This window comes from Clytia hemisphaerica, unplaced genomic scaffold, assembly GCF_902728285.1.
Source record: "Clytia hemisphaerica strain Z4C2 unplaced genomic scaffold, Clytia hemisphaerica genome assembly, whole genome shotgun sequence".
NCBI classification, from domain to species: domain Eukaryota; kingdom Metazoa; phylum Cnidaria; class Hydrozoa; order Leptothecata; family Clytiidae; genus Clytia; species Clytia hemisphaerica.
The window spans coordinates 1,052,789-1,074,984 of record NW_027103512.1 but is presented as its reverse complement, the minus strand read 5'-3'; the positions used below and the strand labels follow the sequence as shown (position 1 = coordinate 1,074,984).

General features: G+C 35.4%; 1 protein-coding gene across 1 annotated transcript; it reads left to right on the top strand.

The window, feature by feature from the left end:
• Positions 1–153: 153 nt before the first annotated feature.
• On the top strand, positions 154–16,819 carry LOC136799268 (uncharacterized). The gene is made up of 9 exons (XM_067055963.1): positions 154–1,149; positions 1,631–1,791; positions 2,181–2,302; positions 8,129–8,391; positions 9,001–9,202; positions 12,096–12,229; positions 12,806–12,947; positions 13,765–13,886; positions 14,475–16,819. The coding sequence occupies exons 1-9, from the start codon at positions 222–224 to the stop codon at positions 16,733–16,735; spliced, it is 4,335 nt and encodes a 1,444-aa protein (XP_066912064.1). The 5' UTR covers positions 154–221; the 3' UTR covers positions 16,736–16,819.
• The last annotated feature ends 5,377 nt before the right edge of the window (positions 16,820–22,196 follow it).

Below are 22,196 nucleotides of genomic sequence, written 5' to 3'. Positions count from 1 at the left end.
TTTATGGCTCTTTTAGCCTTGGTTGTGATCAGTGTTCAAAATATTTCCCATAATCATGTTAGGCGATTAAAGGCTAAAAGCTTTTTGAAACTAATCTTCATTTAAAATACAGAAATTTTTTTTCCCAATAACTTTGATTCTTCTTTTTATTACAGAAAAATATAAAAGAAAGAAAAACTGTAGAAAATAAACAGACAAACAGATTATCCATGGTTTTTTGAATGACTGAAACCTTTCATCAAAAACATCAAATCAAGAGTGAAGAGCCTGAATCTGCAACTCCTGAACAAGTATCCAGTCTAAATGGATCAATTTATTGCCAAGAGTCCAGCCTAGATGGAACCATTTACTCCAATAGAAACTCTTCTGAGTCTAGCTTTGGTAATGCAACCCAAAATGAAGATTCAACACTTCAATTCACCCGCAAACCTGGTAATATCAAAGTTGAGCAAGATGTTGATCTATATGACTCTTCATCAACTTCTTACTTGATAACTCAAGCTAATGTAAACGAGACTTTAAACCATAGCTTTGATTCTTTTAATATCTCATCGAACTCAAATCGAAATGCAAATATCTTTTCACAAGACGTTGAGGAGTGTCCTAATATTAATGAAACTCACCATAGTAAAACCATCAACTTGGCACCATATCGCCAGTCCTCGTCTCAAAATGTTAATACTCTAAAGCGTAACACACAAACTCTTTATGATGGAGATAAAACTCTTGAAACTGAAAAAACAGTAAACACTTCAACGGGAAATATTGGCGATAAAACCGTTCTTGAAACAAATACATCAATTCAATCTCAACAAACGTCAGACCGTCTAAACACCTTGACCGTAACCAATGGAGAAGAAAACAACAACAATGACGATGATGACGTCATTTTATCGGATGATTCGGACAAAGCCCATGATCCGAATGCTGGTAAACTCTCATGGACAGTTCCGGCGATTTCCACGTATTGCGTACGTGAAGAGGAAGCGGAAAACTCGAGAGCGTATAAACGTCATTACGTAACCAGTGCGCAAGTGGTGTCCGTAGCGCGCGTACGTAAGAAGGTACCGATGAACCGTGGTTTTCATTATGCTGGATCGCCGCTATTTCAACAGATTCATGAACAGTTCGGAGAGATCTATCCTACTGGTATGTTCATCTCTCTTTACTTTTTTGTTTTTAGCTTCCTCAAAGCGTCCATACTTTTCGATTACTGGAATGTTTTCTTTGATGATAATATAGAAAGGAAATACGTCTTCTTCTTATTATAGCTGGAAATATTCACTTACCATCAATAAGTAACGCTTACTTCATTTCAAAATACTGCTATGGTAATTGATTCCCAGAGGAGTTCAAAAGAACTTTTATGCTATTTATAGAAGTAATACCTGGAGACTCAAAGAATTAATCACCTTGGTAATGGTTTGAAAACGAGGCAGGTTACATTTAGAAATAATTAATGAAAATTAGATTGATGCCTTGGAGACTGTTCATCTAACGTTTCCAGATCATCTAAAAAGAACGACAAATAACTATTAAAAAGCGATAAAAAGAATGACAAATCCTAAACCTAACCCTAACAAAGAACGACATATTTATTACAATATTACTATAATAATTTCGATTTCAGCTCAAGAGAACCACGCCCTCCCGCTTCAACTACTTCACACGTGTCTTGTGAGTAAACTGGTCAAAGAATGTTTCTTTCATGCAAAAACAAAGAAGGAATTATCGATGGTTTTCCTACCTATCACCAAAATGCCTAATAAACTCTCTGAAATGATTTGGAAGGTGTGTATACCTCGTTTGATCTTGAACCTGAAACGTGAAAATCCGAAAATATACCGTTTTTACCAAACGAAGCTCAAGGAGATTTGAATCTAGACTACTTCATAATTTGTAATTCCATTTCCATTACTTTCCATTACATTTTATTCGGTATATCGATTTCAGGTTTGTTCTTAGTTTCAACGAATCTGATCATCAGCAGTGTGCCTATATACTACTTTATGTTTTTATCGATTGTGAATTCGATAGTTCTAGTCTTTATTTTATGTCGGACCTCAATTAATTTCCTGAAGTGTTTTAATAATGTTCCTATTTGTGTTTTGTTTTCATCTTCTCACTTTTCAAAGAATTATAATGAAACTTTTGATGGCATTCTTCACATTTCCCCATAGATTGGTAACGAATTGATGAAATCACCATACGGTAATGCTGACAAAGACTTTTTCCTTCAAAAGATGAAATTGTTGACTCATTATCCGCAAGGTGTTAGGATCTACCTGGATGAAGTTGTCAGGTACTTGGGTGAATCCCCAAAGTATTATGTTATTATGTTATCAAAAAAAGATTAAATCAGAATCTGTTATTCGTAAAATATTTTCGGCTTTCAATCTAGACGATGTTATCGTCTTTTACAGGGATGGTAAGGCGGGAAAATATATGTGTGCGAAGTTTACAGCCGTAATAGCGGTATATGGAAAAAAATCGGCGGTAGAAGTTCGAAAAACTCTGCCGACTGCAAACCTTTTTCTGTAAAAAACCCGTTTGCGAATTTTCTTCGGCTTTGGGCTTACTGTTTTTCTTAGATAGTGATTTGTCTTAGACTATAGCAATAGTTTACTTTTAATCTAAAATTGATAGGGGACGTCTTTGTCCAAAATAATGAATTCTCGTGCATTCTTTTTTTTTCGCGAGGTTTATTCTCGCATGTTTACCTTAGAACTGTCTAATATTATGATTTCGAAAAGTGAACTCTACGCGACCTTCTTGTCCAAATTTCTTATCCGCAACCTTTGTTGACTTTGCCTGCATCCGAAAAGGTGGATTTTTAACATACGAGTTGCGAGTTGGTCCTACGAGTTGCGAGTTGCTATCAAATATGCGAGTTGCGAGTTACGAGTTGCTATTTTAACCAAATAAAAGTGCGAGTTGCGAGTTGAAAACTTCACGTTAAGATATCAAAATCGCGAGTTGCAGATTAAAATCGCGAGTTGCAATTTAAACGATGAAAGTTGCAAAAATCGCGAGTTGAAAAATCAAAAGTGCGAGTTGCAAATTAAAATCGCGAGTTGAAAAATCAAAAGTGCGAGTTGCAAATTAAAATCGCGAGTTGGAAAAATTAAAAGTGTGCGAGTTGCAAATTAAAAATCGCGAGTTGAAAAATTAAAAGTGCGAGTTGCAAATTAAAATCGCGAGTTGAAAAATCAAAAGTGCGAGTTGAAAATTAAAATCGCGAGTTGAAAAATCAAAAGTGCGAGTTGCAAATTAAAATCGCGAGTTGAAAAATCAAAAGTGCGAGTTGCAAATCAAAATCGCGAGTTGAAAAATTAAAAATGCGAGTTGCAAATTAAAATCGCGAGTTGAAAAATCAAAAGTGCGAGTTGCAAATTAAAATCGCGAGTTGAATAATCAAAGTGCGAGTTGCAAAATCAAAAGTGCGAGTTTGCAAATTAAAATCGCGAGTTGAAAAATCAAAAGTGCGAGTTGCAAATCAAAATCGCGAGTTGAAAAATTAAAAATGCGAGTTGCAAATTAAAATCGCGAGTTGAAAAATCAAAAGTGCGAGTTGCAAATTAAAATCGCGAGTTGAATAATCAAAAGTGCGAGTTGCAAAATCAAAAGTGCGAGTTGCAAATTAAAATCGCGAGTTGAAAAATCAAAAGTGCGAGTTGCAAATTAAAATCGCGAGTTGAAAAATTAAAAGTGCGAGTTGCAAATTAAAATCGCGAGTTGAAAAATCAAAAGTGCGAGTTGCAAATTAAAATCGCGAGTTGAAAAATCAAAAGTGCGAGTTGCAAATTAAAATCGCGAGTTGAAAAATCAAAAGTGCGAGTTGCAAATCAAAATCGCGAGTTGAAAAATTAAAAATGCGAGTTGCAAATTAAAATCGCGAGTTGAAAATTAAAATCGAGAGTTGAAATTAAATTTTATTTTCGTACTTTCTTAGTTACATGAATTTCGCAGTTTGATTATTGTCTTTATTTTGCAGAAATACGGTATATTTTGATGGTAAAGAAATATTTTTTTAGACCATCATCAAGCGTCTGCTGGAAAGGGTGTTTTTTTGTCATTTCGAAAAAGAAGTCATTGCATTGTTTTTTCGCGCGCGTTCTATTCTCAACTTCAGTTGAGCTATAATCTGAGAATGTCTGTATGTCTGTCTGTCTGTATGTATGTCTGTATGTCCGTCCGGAAACTTTAGGGCAGGCTGGGCACTTCAAAAAAGGTCCGATTTGGCTGAAATTTGGCACACTTGTTCCTTGGGTGAATATCTGGGGGTGTTTTTTTCATTTTTTTGAAAATTTTGATTTTTGGGGCCTGGGGACGAGTTTTTCGCCAAAACGAGGCTAAAACTTTGGGGCAGCCTGGACACTTCAAAAAAGGTCGGATTTGGCTGAAATTTGGCACACTTGTTCCTTGGGTGAATATCTGGGGGTGTTTTTTTCATTTTTTGAAAATTTTGATTTTTGGGGCCTGGGGACGAGTTTTTCGCCAAAACGAGGCTAAAACTTTGGGGCAGCCTGGACACTTCAAAAAAGGTCGGATTTGACTGAAATTTGGCACACTTGTTTCCTTGGGTGAATATCTGGGGGTGTTTTTTTTTCATTTTTTGAAAATTTTGATTTTTTGGGCCTGGGGACGAGTTTTTTCACCAAAACGAGGCTGGCAGCCTGGACACTTCAAAAAAGGTCGGATTTGGCTGAAATTTGGCACACTTGTTCCTTGGGTGAATATCTGGGGGTGTTTTTTTCATTTTTTGAAAATTTTGATTTTTGGGGCCTGGGGACGAGTTTTTCACCAAAACGAGGCTGGCAGCCTGGACACTTCAAAAAAGGTCGGATTTGGCTGAAATTTGGCACACTTGTTCCTTGGGTGAATATCTGGGGGCGTTTTTTTCATTTTTTTGAAAATTTTTGATTTTTGGGGCCTGGGGACGAGTTTTTCACTAAAACGAGGCTGGCAGCCTGGACACTTCAAAAAAGGTCGGATTTGGCTGAAATTTGGCACACTTGTTCCTTGGCTGAATATCTGGGGGTGTTTTTTTCATTTTTTGAAAATTTTGATTTTTGGGGCCTGGGGACGAGTTTCAGCCAAAACGGACAAAGTATATTTGCTACCTAATACTAAATATTTGAAATGTTACAATTGGGCCTTCTAATAACGGGAAAATCTGAAGTTGAGCCCAGTGCGGTGCGCACGTTCGACTATTTTATACCGAAAGATTCGAAAATGTTGCAATCATAACATACATTTGGGATTTTTGCTTTGGAAAGAACACATATTGAATTATTGTGATTTCATTATTAAAAAAACTTTAAGAATGAAGTAAAATTATAAAATTTTATAAATTTAGATTTGATTGAAAGAAGTATCTATCTATGTAGGGGAATGAAATGCTTTGTTTGCTTCAGTTTTCACACACAGTAGACTTTTCCTGCCTTCGAAATTCAGTTTTCGAAGGGAGCCTTTATTTATAAAAACTTTATTTTCATCAATGGTGATTCATTTTTCGACAGCAAAACCTCCCAAGGATAACTAGTAAGTTTTTATTTAATTTGGAGATGAAAAATGCCCGAAAGAAAATGAGTAGAAAACATATCCCGTCGGCGGTGATTCGTAAAAAAATGAATTTCTTTTTCGAATTTTCTTTCTTCCATCGACACTGCATTGCATCGACACTATCAAATTCTCTGCAAGCTTTTTTGTGCGTAACGTCAATTTTCACAAGCAAGATTATTTTATATAAGTGAAAAGTGACGGTTATAGATATTAGCTTAATAAAATACCCTACATGTATTCATGCATTGAATTGGTGATCTATTTCTATTGATTTTTTTTGAGTTTCGAAATAACGAATCAAGCGAAAAATAACTCGAGAATGTTAAAGACGGAAAAAAATCGATTTAAAACACGAAATAACTCGAAAATTTAAAGGAACGCAAAATAACTCGATAATCTACAGGAAAAAAAATAACTCAAAAATTTAAAGGAAGGAAAAATACTTGAGTTAAAAAAACAGAAATAACTCGAAAGTCACGGAAAAAAACCGAGTTACGAAATTTAGAATGATGTCATAAAAGGTACAAAATGACGTCATAATTTGGTATTTTCGTAACTCTGTTTTTAACTCGAGAAAAATAACTCAGGTTTTCTGAGCCTCTATTTTAAATGCTCCTAAAAGTAGATCTTCCCATTAAACAGTTAAAGGGTAGAAATTCTAGGTAGGTAGTAATTCTCTATTTTCTCTTGCTAGTAAATTTACTATGGATTGCTCCACATCTGGGTCTATTCGAAAAACCATAAGCGATTATTCAATCAAAAGTGTCCGGATAACATGGTGTCCTTGGTTAAATTTATTTAGGGGAATGATTATTTAGTCGGCGCATTGAAAGGGCATCCTCATTCGGTCGAAATGAACTTGCGTCGCAAGGACCCACTGGATCGAAATCGAAAATCCACCCTTTGAGAGACAAAATGTTCGTGATTTTGGGAGCCTTTGAGAAGAGACTTTTTCCTAAATTTTGGTCCATTTTTTCCAAATTTTGGTTTGATTGTCACCAAATGTTGGTCAAAATTTTTGGAAATCGTGACCCTTTGAGAGAGAAATTTTTGATTTTCGTGATTTTGGGACCCTTTCAGAGACTTACTTTTGAATTTGTACCCCTTTGAGAGACTTTTGAGGAATGAGAAAAGGTACCCTTATGGCTCGCACATACCCGGCACCCATTTTGCCTAAGTACCCCCCCCCCCCCCCCCCCCGGGGCAAGGACATGACAGAACGAATGAGAGCTATCGAGCCAATGCTCACATAAGAACAAGTACAATTTATTATTTCCAATCTAGGATTTTCTTGTTGTTTTCCCGAGTGAAAACAGCAATTCTATTGTAAATCTTTATTATACCACCTAATAAGGAAATTTTAAGATTCGAATTACACGAGTTTCACAGTAGAAATACTTTTTATATATCAGCTTTTAATCTTTCGATACAAACCTTTCTCCAATTTTGAACCTAGACATCAACCTCGTCCCCGTGTATCCCAGGCTTTATTTACGTTACTGATTGACGCCAGAGAATACCCTGGTGTTGGCTGATGCGAGTTCCCCCTCTCAGAGGGGGAATTTCTCAAAACAATACGTCATAAAAAAATCTGGCGTTACAAAGTTACACTGCAATGCAATGGTTTCAAACCCAGGAACGAATGAAATCTGACGTTTTGTTTTTGAATTACGTAATCTTACGCGTTCGAAAACCAGCCAATGCCAGGGTATTATCTAGCGCTATCAGTAAGCATCAAAAAGCTGATAATGCGCAGGGAACGAGGTTGCCTAGACATGTCACCCTAACGACAATATGCTCCACACTGGTTGAACAAGCGTGCAACTCGCACTTTAAAATTTGCAACTCGCGATTTTAATTTGCAACTCGCACTTTTGATTTTTCAACTCGCGATTTTAATTTGCAACTCGCACTTTTGATTTTTCAACTCGCGATTTTAATTTGCAACTCGCGATTTTAATTTGCAACTCGCACTTTTGATTTTTCAACTCGCGATTTTAATTTGCAACTCGCACTTTTGATTTTTCAACTCGCAATTTTAATTTGCAACTCGCGATTTTAATCTGCAACTCGCGATTTTGATGTCTTAACGTGAAATTTTCAACTCGCAACTCGCACTTTTATTTACTTAAAATTGCAACTCGTAACTCGTAACTCGCAACCTGCAACTCGCAACTCGCATATTTGATAGCAACTCGCAACTCGCAGGACCAACTCGCAACTCACATATTATCAATTCACCCGAAAAGTAACAAATAAGCCATTATAGTCTATAAAGTTAATTTGAACTTAAAGGCTTTATTTTTTTCATAAGTATTCCCGTTTCACATGTTCCATATCAAACCGGTGTCTGACTATTGTTACATTGTGCTGATATAAGCAAAAAATGTTTTTCTTTTCCTCTTTTTGACCAATCTTGCCCCACATGCGTGTCAATTCAATATCAAAAAGCTCGAAATTAAAATTGATGAATAAGCAAACTATATCACTCTTATTTTTAAATAACAAAACCTTTAATTTGAATTTATCCTTTCTGATAATTTGTCATCTAATTCATTACCAGGAATTTCAGCGTAGATTTTCATTTACAACTTTCCAAGATATATTTGAAAATGACCGAACGTATCTCCAAGGACCGTTTCACAGACGACCCTTATACACGTCTCATGTATGGCTACCTTGAGTACTGTTTATGGAAGGAGCAGAAGGATGATTGGGAAAGGCTGAAGTCAGGGAATAATGGAGCGAACAGTCAAGGCAACGAGGCTAAGAATTGTTGGTCAAACTTTGAAGACGAAGAAGAAAAAGAAGAAGTTCTAGAGACAGGTATGGATTGGTTACCGTATTACACGAATACTACTTGACAAGTATTCAACGGTCTTAAAATTAACACGATCTGAAATTAATACTAATTTTTCTGCTTTTTCAAGGAAACAGTGGCTGGTTTTAATTAACGGGGTTTTTTCAATTCGTGTTAATAAAATGACAAGTAATGTTCGTGTAATAAGGTAATTAATTTCATCTATTCATTAGGAAAAATTTCATCATAATGTGGGTGTATACTTACAAGATCCAGACCCCTTTACTGAGTTTTGTAGTTGTGAAAGTCTCTGCCGTGCGTGAGTCTTGGTACTCTTTAATCAGAGTGTATCTCACGTTTATCGTTTCGTAGTACATGTGCGCATTGTCCATCGCAGCGGTCGGTTTTAAAAATCTCAAATGAGAAAAGACAATGACAATTGAGACAACAGACCTTCTACGGCAATGAGTTTTGAAAAAAGCTGTAGGTCTGTATACAGACAAGATTCTTGGATGTATGAGACGTATTCTATCATATGAGATCGGTAGATTTTTCCGTGCTGTATAGATTTCTCACAATTTGTAAATACAGAATGGTGATCTTAAATGAGTTGGTTACTTTCTCTACACTTTCAGATACATCAGATCCAGTCGAACTGGTTTATCACGCGGACCGCGCGCTCAGACATTGGAACAATATCGTGGAGAACACTGGTACATGGGATTTATTGCTACCCAAATACATGGAGATTTTCTCCTCTTATAACATTGATAAAGAGGTCTGGAATCTGCTTGAAGTGCATGCCGGGAATAATTCAGACAATTATTTGTCGTACGTGTAAGTCAAATACCAGTTGTTTCAAGTTTGAATAGAGATTTTAAAGAGAATAAACCAGCTGCGCTGGAAGGTCAGCCTAAATTGCTTAATATGATTAGAAAGATATGTTGTTAAAAATTGATATGATTTACTAAGACGAGAGTAAAAAAATCATCAAATTTACGTTTGTACACAATATGGATTAACGAAAATATGCCATGTTACAATCTGTATGACAGAATAATTATTTGTCTCTTAATTAGGATAGATATTTAGATATACAGATGAACAGCAACGAAAAGACTACATCAACAACAGATTCAAGAAAATAAAAATCCTTGCAAGGAAGTTAAATGCAAGTACTTATCAAAAATCACAAAAAATTTATACACTTATTATTTTTTACTAAGCTTAGACTTATAATTATATTCAAGCTCAAGCTGGACAAAAAATCAAAAAAGTTTCAAAAACAAAGATGCTGTAAATCAGTAAAAGTTAAAATGGTGTCATTCTTATTCATCTTAACTGCAGAAAAATAGTTTAGCTTAAAACTACATGTTTTTCAAAATTCAAAATAAGGTTTACACTGACATCTAAAATTTATTCAAATTTAAAGTTTTATGATTAGCATACCCGCTGTCGTCCCAGAAAGACTGTAATTATTGTACTGTATTTTCCCTAACCTGAGCCTAAATATATATGCTTAAACGTGCAATATTTATCTATTAAAAATATTTAATCCATTTATATACATTTATTATTTATCATTATTAGTCCAGAATGTATAAATGTCCGCCATCAAATCACAGTGGAAAAATGCAAGTCTAGAAAAACATAATTTTTGTCAATAATTTGATGAAGAATACTTCAGCCTTTCTGAAATTTACACAGGAGCTGCACTTTAAATATATACTTGATTAATTTCCATTTAAGCTTGATCCTAATTATCTCCAAGTCAAAAAGAACAAATGCAAGTGTCTGCTTTCAAATCGCAGTGAAAACTTAAGTCTAGAAAAAAATCATATTTGCGTCAATATAATTTGATGAAGAACTTCGGTCTTTCTCGATTCACATAGGAGCGGTACTTTAATATACTTGATCAATTTCCATTTACGCTTTATAATAATTATCTCCAAGTCGGTCCAAAAAAACAAATGTAACTGCCAGTGAAAAACGCAAGTCTAGAAAAAATCATTTTTGCGTCAATATAATTTGATAAAGAACTTCGTTCCTTCTCAAATTTACATAGGAGCTGTACTTTAATATACTTGAACAATTTCCATTTACGCTTTATCAATATTATCTCCAATTGTCCAGAAGAACAAGCATATAAAATGTCTATATAAATGTATCAAATAAAAAAAACACTCAAGTTCGAGAAAACATTATTTTTGTGAATAATCAGATAATTAAGCTGTGAACTGTAATATATATACACTCCATCAAATTCCAGCAATTGTTGGTGGTTATTCTATATTCAAGTCCAAAATGAAAAACTATGTTTTCATGCTACAAAATAATGAGGTCTAGCATCATAGGTAAAAGAATAACTCACAATTCAGGAAAAAACTTGAGCAAATAAGTTAAAATCTTCATACTTTAAAGAAAAAAACATCCTAATAATCTAACTCCAGTGTTGTATCTTCCTTAGTTATAAGTTTAAAAGCCACTTCAACAAAATATAATGATTGTATATAAAATAAAAGCTGGCAAGAGATAAACAACGAACGAACGAAAAAGCACCGCTTTGGCAGCCATATTGAGTTGTTTTTAACACATATCGGGAAACCAAACTTAGCCCGATTGGATGAATTGAAAGCGTATCCCAACCGGAACACTGCCCTAAAAAAGCTTGAGAGTAAATACACAGATCGGGAGACCAAACTTAGCCCGATCGGATAAAAACTTTAGAAATCGGAATAAAAAAACCAAACTCTTAAGCGGCGGCTGGAAAAAAGGGATTTGAAGGGTCATCGGGGCTGACCAATTAAAAACCTGGAAAATTAGTAAAAAATGACCCTTGAAACCCTTGATTTGTTGGAAAAAGAAGTGATATTCACCATGGAAGTATTTTCCCAGGAATGACAAAAGAGCAAAAAATCATTTATTGCATTTTTAACAATAAAACAGAGGATTACTCAAAGTAGGGGGGGGGCTACTTTAGAATTCTAAAAATTTTGGGGGTACCTAAATTTTTTGGGGGTACCTGGACCCTAGAGGACCCTATGCTAAAGGAATTGCGACTACAGTCAGTAAGTAAGTACCTTTCCTCCTGTCCATTGAGTTTTGAGTGTAATATTTATTAATTTTCTCAAAATCTCATTTAAATAGACCTTTTCATAAGTTACGTCACGAACATCACTTGCCTCGTATTCAAACAATTACCATGGTGATAATGTCCCTTAAGACATTTTTTTATAAATAGAAAGTAGTTTTATTAAAATCTGCTGAGAGTTAATCACCTTGGTAATAATTTCAAAACGAGGCAAGTGATGTTCGTGACGTAATTTATGAAAAGGTCTATTGTTACATATTTCTAAATTCCTGATTTGCTTTATTTAAATATACTTCCAAATATGGACATTGTAGGAAATGCATCCATTAGCAAGAATAATTCCTTTCTAAAGAACTAGTCCTTTTTTGCAATAGATATCATTTCCAATATGTTTCGGCCTATAATGTCCTCAAGGACCAAAAATAGGTGTGAACATTTCCTACTTTCGAAAATTTCGAAATTCCTAATATGGCGAAACTGGCTTTTTGGATATCTTCACCTAAATCTATTGGGTATACTTTGGTTTTCTACGAAGCTGCACATACACTCAAACTAATCCAAGAAGTTATAAGCGCTCTCAGGAACGTATCCCTCGCTGAACAAGATTCAAGCTAGACTAGGTACCTCTCTCTCTTTCAGGTATCTGATCCTTTGGAACAACACTACAGGAGCAAATGAAATGGAAGACATGCTTCACGTCTATGAAAAACTAGCATCCTTAAATCCTTCTAACGACTTGCTGCAAAGCTATATGGGTTATTTGAGAAAGTCGAGTAAGCAAATCTGTTTTTGAATACACGTTTTTTTATAAGAACAAACTGTATAAGAACGTAAGGCTTCGATGGCCAAAATGTTAAGAACATTTCAAGGCTTTATGGACCCTAAAACACCCAATTTCTTAGGAAAATGGACGAAAATACCCAAAAATGGTGAAAACCAAAACATGTTAAGAACATTTAAGCTTAAAAATAAAAAAGTTAAAGGTTTTGTTTTAAATAAGAGTGATATCGTTTGCTTACTCATCAATTTTGATTCACCAGCTTTTCAACATCGTACGGATGTGGAGTAAGATTGGTCAGAAAGAGGAAAAGAAAAACAGTTTTTTGCTTATATCAGCATAATATAACAAAAGGGAGACACTGTCCTGGTATGAAATATGTGTCTGATATGAAACGGGAACACTTATTTAAGAATAAAACCTTTAAGAATAGAAGGCTTCAAACATCTTGGATGTTTTTATGAAAAATGTGTAAACATGTTCATGAATATTCTATACAATTTACAATATCTCAACATGCTTTGTCAGGCATAAATAAAAAAGTATAAAGCGTCTCCCTTTCTCTCCGCAGAACATTTTGATGCATTACTAGACTTGATGGTCAAGCGTTTATCATACACGGAGTGCTCTCGAAGTTTTTTCGATTGGGATCTGCTGGCTTGTTTGCTGCAAGACAATCAACAGTTGGTTCCAGTCTTTCAGGGAAAACTCAGGTACGTTGATATTCATATCACAATATTCGCCGACGCTTCTACTAACTTTCAAAGATTCCTCCAACCTTCAAATATTCTTCTAACCTTAACAGTTTTTTCCAACTTTGAAAGATTCTTCGAACCTATCACGGACGGAAAAATTTGCATCTCTGCCACCTTAAAAAAGTGGAAAGTAGCATTTCCAAGTTTGAATTTTTTTCAGAGACAAATGATAGATAGACAGTTAATATAAAGTTTCTATTGACCGCTAGGAAATTATCTTCTTCTTATTGTAAATCTGGGATCTAGATCTAGAATCTTCGTCTTCGCAACGAAAACAAAAGTGTCATTTGCCGCCTTTGGAAAGCCATACCAATGCTAGTCATTATCACAATACTCTATAAAACCTCTGTTAGCGAAGACAAAAATTTTTAGCCTATCAGTCATCCTTTGTTAGGAGCACGAATCCGTTAGTGGGTGCCTGCAGCCTAGCGTAACGCTGTCATACCAATGCAGTTATTTAACGGTCCAAGTTATCATGCTCAACAAAATCTTTGATACCCAACAGTCCTTACACAGTAAACTTTGAGAATTAGTTAAAATTATAGAAATGCTTGGATAATAGAGGTTTCAATTAGCAAGAGTCAACTATCATGAAATGGTTCAGTGATAATACTGTATATCTTAAAGGTATTTGGCAATAAAGTAAATATCCAATAATAAGAAAGCAAGGCAATTTGCGTTATGAATTGAGCTATGGAAGGTATAAAATGGTTTTAATCTGTAACGTACGTGTGAACAGGGTCTAAATTGATTCCATGATTTTTCATTATTTCAGAGCGAAGAGGTATTGGTTTGACTTACACTACCAAAATCATCAACTTGCATCGCAAGAAGGGTCCAAAGAACATGAAGAAGTTGAAGCCTTGAAAATGAAAGTAGCAAAAATCGCCGACCTATGTGAGTTACTATTCCGAGTAAAATCCACTGAATCCTACACACTTTATAAGAAATATCAGATTTGTAGCATAGGTTTTGCACTCACTTTGTGGTAAAATTGAGATCCTATTTTTTTGTTCTCCGCTAGATGAGACAGTGACACTATAGTCTCTATTAGGAAGAAATGTGTTTGTTGTTGGTGGTTTTTAGATCTCCCTAACGTCTACCTTAAGAGGACTTATTTTGGTATTTTGCCTAACTAACTTCTTGAGTTCACAAAAAAGCTTCAAATAAGGCAAAATAGAACAGATTTACGCTGTCATTTGCCAAAATTAGTTCCCGCCAAAATTAAAAAGATTAATCAATCGCAAAAAGTTCTCGCCAAAATTAAAAATTCTCAGGATTTTTGCCACTCGTCAAAATTAGTTCCCGCCAAAATAAGTTCCCTTATGGTATTTTAGAATCTGCAAGATTTTTCTTTGAATTTAAACTTTTGACTCTTTTGAAATTCTGTTCCGGAATTCAAAAAAGTGTCGGAAAGTCATTTTTATTTAATTACAAGAGATACTTTCGAGATTGGTAATCTTCCATACTCTCATTTCTCTGTAGATAATTTATTTGCACCACAAAAAGATCAAGAAGAAGGAACACTCCCCAACAATCAAATAGAACATACAATACAACTACCTTCTTTTAATGACGAGGACGATGACCAGCTCTCAACCTCTGCTTTGTCAGATACTGACAACGAGGATGAACTGGACTTTGATGTCGATGAAGAGCTCCAGTGTGATTTCGTTCTCCAATCTGATTGTGAAGAAAACATCGATATTGAACCTAACAGAGATAATGCAAATTCTGACGCTGAAAATTACGGAGTTGATCAATCTATAGGAATATCGAATGGTGGAGATAAAAGAACTGATGAAATTGAATCTAGTGGAGATAACCCATTCTCTCAAAATAGGAATGGAACTAGTGTTGAAAGCAATAAAACGATGAAAGTTGTCACCATCCCAATCGCATCTATTCCGAAACCCCGATCCCAATCCGAATTGGATGAACTGATGAAATCGGAACGTCAACGATATATGGATTTCGCTGAATGGCTAGAAGAAGAGCGGTTGTTACATGCTCAAAGAGACTTACCTGTAAGTGTTCTTTTGAACGGAATTGAATATCAGTGTGAAAAGATTGAGAGGGAAGAGTTTTTCACTCTTGTATCAAAAAATGATAATTCTCTTCTTGATCAGAAGAATGAATACGATGAGAATCTCCAGTTATTTAAAGACGAAGACTTTGTAACGATCTCAAAACCCGATCGGGAATCGGGTTACCGTGAACGCAAGTTTCTTGAAGAACCATTACCCGCTCGGGACTTGAAATCAAATAGACACTGCTCGTTACCACAACCCGATCTGAACTTTAGCTTCAATGGAGAGGAATCCATCGAAGGCTTAACGTTGCCTGGTCGGGACACGAATTACCATGATATTGAACCCAGTGACAGGCGCAAATCACCCGAACGGATAAATCACTTTAAGAACAATGCAAATTTTGATGAGACGACAAAAAGACGCGAGTTTAACTTGACTGGATCCATAAATGTTAATGAGCAGTTTCATTTGAGCTTTTCATCAGACACGGAGGAGAGCAATCATGAAGTCATGTTTAAAAGAGAATCGAAAAGTGATCCCGCTCTCCCCAACTCTCTGCTAAATCTACATGGAGAAGTTGTAGGAACAGATTCGATTGAGAATCTTGCCAATCTTGGTTCGAAAACAGTGAGGGAGGAGAGTTACGTAAAACGAAGACGACGTCTAGTGTTTGAATCAGATACAGATGAAAGCTCTACGCGGGAGAGTGTTGTGCAAGACTCTGAAGATGAATGTTTATTCTCACCGTCAACGTTGGAGAGCGGAAAACGTCACCATTTGCACTCTTTATTTGACAAAGACGAAATTATAACTTCAACACAAAAAGACGAAAAACAACCGAAATATGATTTCGAAAATCACGATAATAAATCAACATTTTCTCCTATCCTTCAGAAGTATGAGACAGGAAACCTAGCTCCTTTGCTACCTTCCAATCACACAGAAAACCGTGGACAAATTTCAGAGCTACCTACACTTGTACAGGTAAACAAAGGACTGTACCATTGTGAACCTTATGACATAAATGACTTTGTTAAAGCTATCAAGAATCAGCAAAGAATGAAAACTCGACATAAACTTATTGTACAAACTATGAAACCAGATTGGAAAGCCAGGCGTAGGAAACGCACCCAAACGGCTGAAAACATTATTCAGCGCTATTTTCTGAATTTGAAAAACGAAATTTCGGAACGGAGATCTGGATCGAGCTCAAATGAATATCTACCGTATTTAAGTACAGATCTTGAACAGCCTATTGTTAGTCATACCTCGATAAGCATTGGTGTCGAAAACATAGGCCAAAACTCTTTGAAAAGGAAGAAGTGTACAAAACGTTTGCGTGGTGATAATAAAGAATCAACATGTTTTAAGAAACGATACTTGCAAGTTAAACACCGAAATCATACCAGGCCTATAACGCATGGCTCAATCTTGTTACGAAGGCAACTGAAAAAGAGACGAGAGAAATTAGTGATGAGGAAGAAGAAAGAAGAAGAACATAAGACTCAATCGATTTGGGAAAGGACTCGAAATTCATTACGTAATGTTAACAATTTAATGGAAATTGCTAATGAAATTCGATCGTTTGATAGGCGAAGCACCAAACAGTTGACATCGTTTCTAGAACTTCAACACCGAGAGGAATTAATTAGAGTGCGTAAATCGTTTGATGCTCCGAAAGGGTTTTCTTTTCACGATATATCGAATTTATAGTTTGTTTTTTTTGCGTTTTTCATCAATTTTTTAACGAATTTCAATCGACAAAGAGTGGACATTATTATTCTTCTGGCGAATCCAGTGAATCCTCGAAGACAGTGAAACTTTGGGAAAACTAGGAATGGGCTTTTCTAGAAAAAAATTGAATATAACATTTTTTGAAAATTTACCGGACATTGTGAATTTTGACCCCCCGGACAACGGATCTCACCCCCTGGACAAGCATCAGTTGACCCCCGGACATTCAAAATCAACCCTAATCAGAGCATGTTTGCCCCTAAAACAAGGCAAATTTTGCAGATTTTTCACTACCCGGACAAAATATCCAAAATATCCTCCAACCCCATGTACAAAGATTTTCTGGAAGAGCCCAATGAAGATTATAAGGAAACTTATACGAGCTAAAGTAATGACCCTAAAGCTTCAAACTTACACATGTAATCTCCATAGTACGAGTTTCATTTCATTGAAGGTTGAATTTGAGCGAGTGAACTTTTTTTTTAATGACCAGCAACTGAAATTCATTCCTTGCGTTTTTTTCAGAATTTTTGAGTTTTGATAAATTTGTTAACGTTTTTTAGAATTATATTTATATATGGTTTATTATTCTTAAATTTTCAAAATGTTTTTTTTTTTATATCAGATTAAAAGGATATAACCACTGGTAAGTGGGTCATTCAGGTAAAATGAGGTACAGGGATGTGCCACTGTTATGTGCCAACTGTTCAGGGTCATTTTGTTAATCTCTGAAAATACCGGACAGGATGGCAAATTTGCTGAATCTTGAAAGCTCGAAATACTTCTGATAGGGTCCAAATTGCGTCTGACAAGTTCGATTTTCGCTTAAAATTGACAGGTTTGATGTTTTGAACTTCAATGGCCGTCCAAACCAGTACCTCTTGAATCTATAGCCTATGACAAACACAGACACTCAGGATAATTTCATTCTCTGATGAACGCTTTTACACCCCTGTCTCACAGCTCCGGTGGAATTTTCCCTTGGTAGGGATAAAAATTCCTATTGAAACCCCGATTGGGATAGAAATTCTATTGTTCCAAAATCCAGTTGGGATGGTATTGGAGTGCAATTCTTTAACATTGAATTTTGAGTGGGGATGAAATCAAAGTCAGTTCTCGAGTGGGGCTAAAATTCTAGGGTATTTTCCCTCCGGGGCGAAATTTTTGACAAATTTTCCAGTGGGGCTGGGGTCCCATTGGGTCTATGACACATGGGTGTACACCCCTGTGTCATAGATCCGGTGGAAATTGAATTTGTTTTCATCCCCATTTGAAATTCAATGAAGAAAAAAGCTCTCCAAGTCATCTTCACTGGATTTTTTGACTTTTGAACAATAAAATTTCTATCCATATTGGGATTTTGATAAACATTTCATCCTCAACAAGGGAGAAAGTCCCACGGGGTCTGTGACACAGGGGTGTTAAATGATAAAATGATAAAAATTCTCATTCTCATTCTCATTGTGGGAAGAAGTTCCACCGGGGTCACGAGACTGGAGTGTCATATAACTTTTTTGTCAAAGGATGCTGTATAGTATATAGTGTAATAAGAACAACACGGGTTTTGCATTTTTAACTGAACTTACTATAGAGGGATTGATGTTGGCAACCTATTGAGACACAACAGTATTTTCTATGAAAATGTCAGCGGTTGGTATTTTTAAGAATTAGTGTTTTTTGAAAATTATTTTTAGAATTTATCAATAATAATCAACCAGACGGGTAATGTAAATAATTTAAAACGATATATCTATAGAGAAATTTGCTTGCTTGCTATAATTTTTGAAAATGTACTTCTTAGAAAAATTTTTTTTTGAAACGTTGACTCATTTATTAACTTTGTACTAATGTTTAGCTTATGTAACCACGGTTATACTTCATTCAAGACAAGAGTCTGATTTTGCAATATCTTTTTAACAAGACCTCAGTTAAATAAATAAAGATGTTTATCTATAGAATCTTATCCTCTCTATCTCATGGAAATCACCTGTTAATCACATGACAGTTTGTCACTAGTACAGTAGTAAAGATTGTCATTTTCTTAGAAATTTTGAAATTTGACTCACTCGTCTTTTTATCAAGCATATTTTTCTAATATTAGGTCATTTCGTGTACACGACTGTGCAACACGACTGAAAAAAGCTATCTAGTAGACTCTTGAAGGTTTCTACTATATACGGCCTGAGGTTGTTACGGAAAATCGAAAAAAATAACAAAGAACGGAGTGTTCTTCCTTTAATAAATAAGGCATCTTAGCCTGAGATCTGTGAGTATAATGTCTTTCATGTACCCACAGATTTTCGATGATCAAATAAATGCGATCAAACTACTTTTCTAAGAACATCGGACATTTTTGAAACCCTCGGGTGTTCTTGCCTAGTTTTGAGTTTTAAACCTAAAAATGTTCTACTTATGGATGGGATTAATTTTCGCGGTTGAGATTAACATCCACGAAATTCTAAGATTTCGTGGGAACTTAATTTCGCGGACGTGCTTCATTGGGTGACAAAATTTTTACGGTTTTGTGCCTTTTTTAGTTTTACTGTCAAATCATGTATGTTGGTTCTTGAAATACGTATTATTAGCGTCTTTTTTATGCCTGTAAACATTAAAAAAGTCCAGTGTATATTTGACATTTTTTAAGTTGTGTTTATGAATATTTCGCGGATAAGGCCTATCCAAATTTCCCTTGGGACTTAGCTTCGCGGATGACACCCAAATCCGCGAAAATTTATCCTAACATTTTCTTTATTTTTCCCGTATTATGAACATTTTGGTCCATATCTTCCTTAAAAATCTTTATATTTTGGCCATCAAAGCCTTATTATTCTTATAAGTTATAGTTTGTTCTTATGAAAAAAAAACGTGTACATCAATCATAATAAACCAGCTGCGCTGGAAGCTCCGGCTTTAGAGATTAAAAGATGTGAAAGATGAGCTTGTTGAGTTAGTTGTGTTCGAACGTTGCCCACAAACTACTAATCAGAACAGATCAGAAAGCAAAGCAATAAATCTATTGCAGAGCGAGTATGAGAAATAATCTTAACGAATAAATAAACCAGCTGGAAGTTTAGCTCTTCTAAGTGATTACACATGCACTTTCTTGCTTAAATAACCAAGCCCATCCCCCGCCCACTCATCCTCAACTAAGAAGTTCAAAATTGGAGCTAAAGGAGATAAACATATAGAAGTCAATATTTCCAAGTTCTTATAAGAGGGGGGCGTACGGGGGTCGCAAACACCGAAATACCGACGCGTATTTCTTGGATTACCGTCAACACCGACAGCAAAATTTGCTAAAATCCTTAATTTTGTCACCGCATAGCATGTTTGACACCGAAATACCGTCACTTTTTTCTTCAAACACCGAAACACCGATAGAAAAAAGGGTTAATACCGTCACACCGTCAAACCCGTACGCCCCCCCTTATAAAGGCAATATTTTCACGATTTTGTGACTTAACTGTCAAATCGTGCATTTTGGTTGTTGAAATACACATTATTAGCACTTCTTTGATGCCAGTAAACATTCAAAAAGTATTTGTTTGACAAATTTTGAGTTTTGTTTAGAAATATTTCGCGGATGAGGCCTTTCCAAATTTCCATTGAGACTTAATTTTGCGGATGACACCCAAATCCGCGAAATCAGCAAAATTTAATCCCCGCAAAAGTTTATCCCATTAAGCCACGGGTTTTTAGCTAAGCATTATTTTTTCTGCTGGGATAATACTTGGAGAAGAGTAGGATAAACCAAATAAAATGGTTCAATAGTGTGTATGTAATAAATAGTGTTATATTTGGAAAAAACCTGTTTCGCGTTTGAAAAATGTTCAAAAGGAACGGTCGCCCCAGCCAATGAAATTACGACAAAGTCCAAAAAATATCATTTTCAGTTATAACACTGTGAAAATTTCTCCGATCTTGTTCAAATTTACACAGGAATTGTGTTTTAGTATCCTTTACTGAATTCTCATAGTGATATGTTTGTAAAAAATCTGTGTCGGGTTTGAAAAATCAAAAGGAATGGTTGCCAGCCGCGACAAAATTACGACAAAGTCCAAAACGATCATTTTCAGCCATAATACTGTGAAAATTTCTCCGATCTTGTTCAAATTTACACAGGAATTGTGTTTTAGTATCCTTTACTGAATTCTGATAGTGATATGTTTGTAAAAAATCTGTGTCGGGTTTGAAAAATCAAAAGGAACGGTCGCCAGCCGCGACGAAATTACGACAAAGTCCAAAAACGATCTTTTTCAGCCATAATACTGTGAAAATTTCTCCAATCTTGTTCAAATTTACACAGGAATTGTGTTTTAGTATCCTTCACTGAATTCTCATAGTGATATGTTTGTAAAAAATCTGTGTCGGGTTTGAAAAATCAAAAGGAATGGTTGCCAGCCGCGACAAAATTACGACAAAGTCCAAAACGATCATTTTCAGCCATAATACTGTGAAAATTTCTCCAATCTTGTTAAAATTTACACAGGAACTGTGTTTCAGTATCCTTTATTGAATTCTCATAGTGATATGTTTGTAAAAAATCTGTGTCGGGTTTGAAAAATCAAAAGGAACGGTACGGTCGCCAGCCGATGATGAATAAGACAATAACAAAGTCCAAAACAGGATCATTTTCAGCCATACATAACACCACAAAAAATACTGTGTATCAATGGCTGTGTGTTTGAAAGTTTCATTGTCAAGTTTGAAAATCCAAAAGGGACAACCACCAAAAGTCCAAAATAGATCATTTTTACAGCATAAAAACGGTCGCCAGCCGATGATGAATAAGACAATAACAAAGTCCAAAACAGGATCATTTTCAGCCATACATAACACCACAAAAAATACTGTGTATCAATGGCTGTGTGTTTGAAAGTTTCATTGTCAAGTTTGAAAATCCAAAAGGGACAACCACCAAAAGTCCAAAATAGATCATTTTTACAGCATAAAAACGGTCGCCAGCCGATGATGAATAAGACAATAACAAAGTCCAAAACAGGATCATTTTCAGCCATACATAACACCACAAAAATACTGTGTATCAATGGCTGTGTGTTTGAAAGTTTCATTGTCAAGTTTGAAAATCCAAAAGGGACAACCACCAAAAGTCCAAAATAGATCATTTTTACAGCATAAAATCATGAGAAACACACGTATTTGAATTCAGTATACAGTAGCAGTACAACGTACAACGCACCATCAAACTTCTCATAAATCATGTCCAAAACATCATGAATAAGGATGAAAATGATCAATTTTTCACTGAGATTTGCCAGTATTCACAGCTCACCAGTCCACGACCTTTCGATAGCCATCTTTTTCTAAATACTTTTCGGCCAATCAAATCACAGTATTATCGGAATCAGTGATCCGTTTTTGTTAAATCGGAATAGATCATCGGATTAGATAAACAGACAAAAAATGTCTTGACGATTGT

Bases quoted from the DNA above. Each gene is read 5' to 3' on its own strand.
- LOC136799268 (XM_067055963.1), top strand. From the start codon at position 222: ATGACTGAAACCTTTCATCAAAAACATCAAATCAAGAGTGAAGAGCCT. The intron at 1,150-1,630 runs GTATGTTCATCT...TTTCGATTTCAG, and splicing joins CGGAGAGATCTATCCTACTG to CTCAAGAGAACCACGCCCTC. The intron at 2,303-8,128 runs GTACTTGGGTGA...ATTCATTACCAG, and splicing joins TACCTGGATGAAGTTGTCAG to GAATTTCAGCGTAGATTTTC.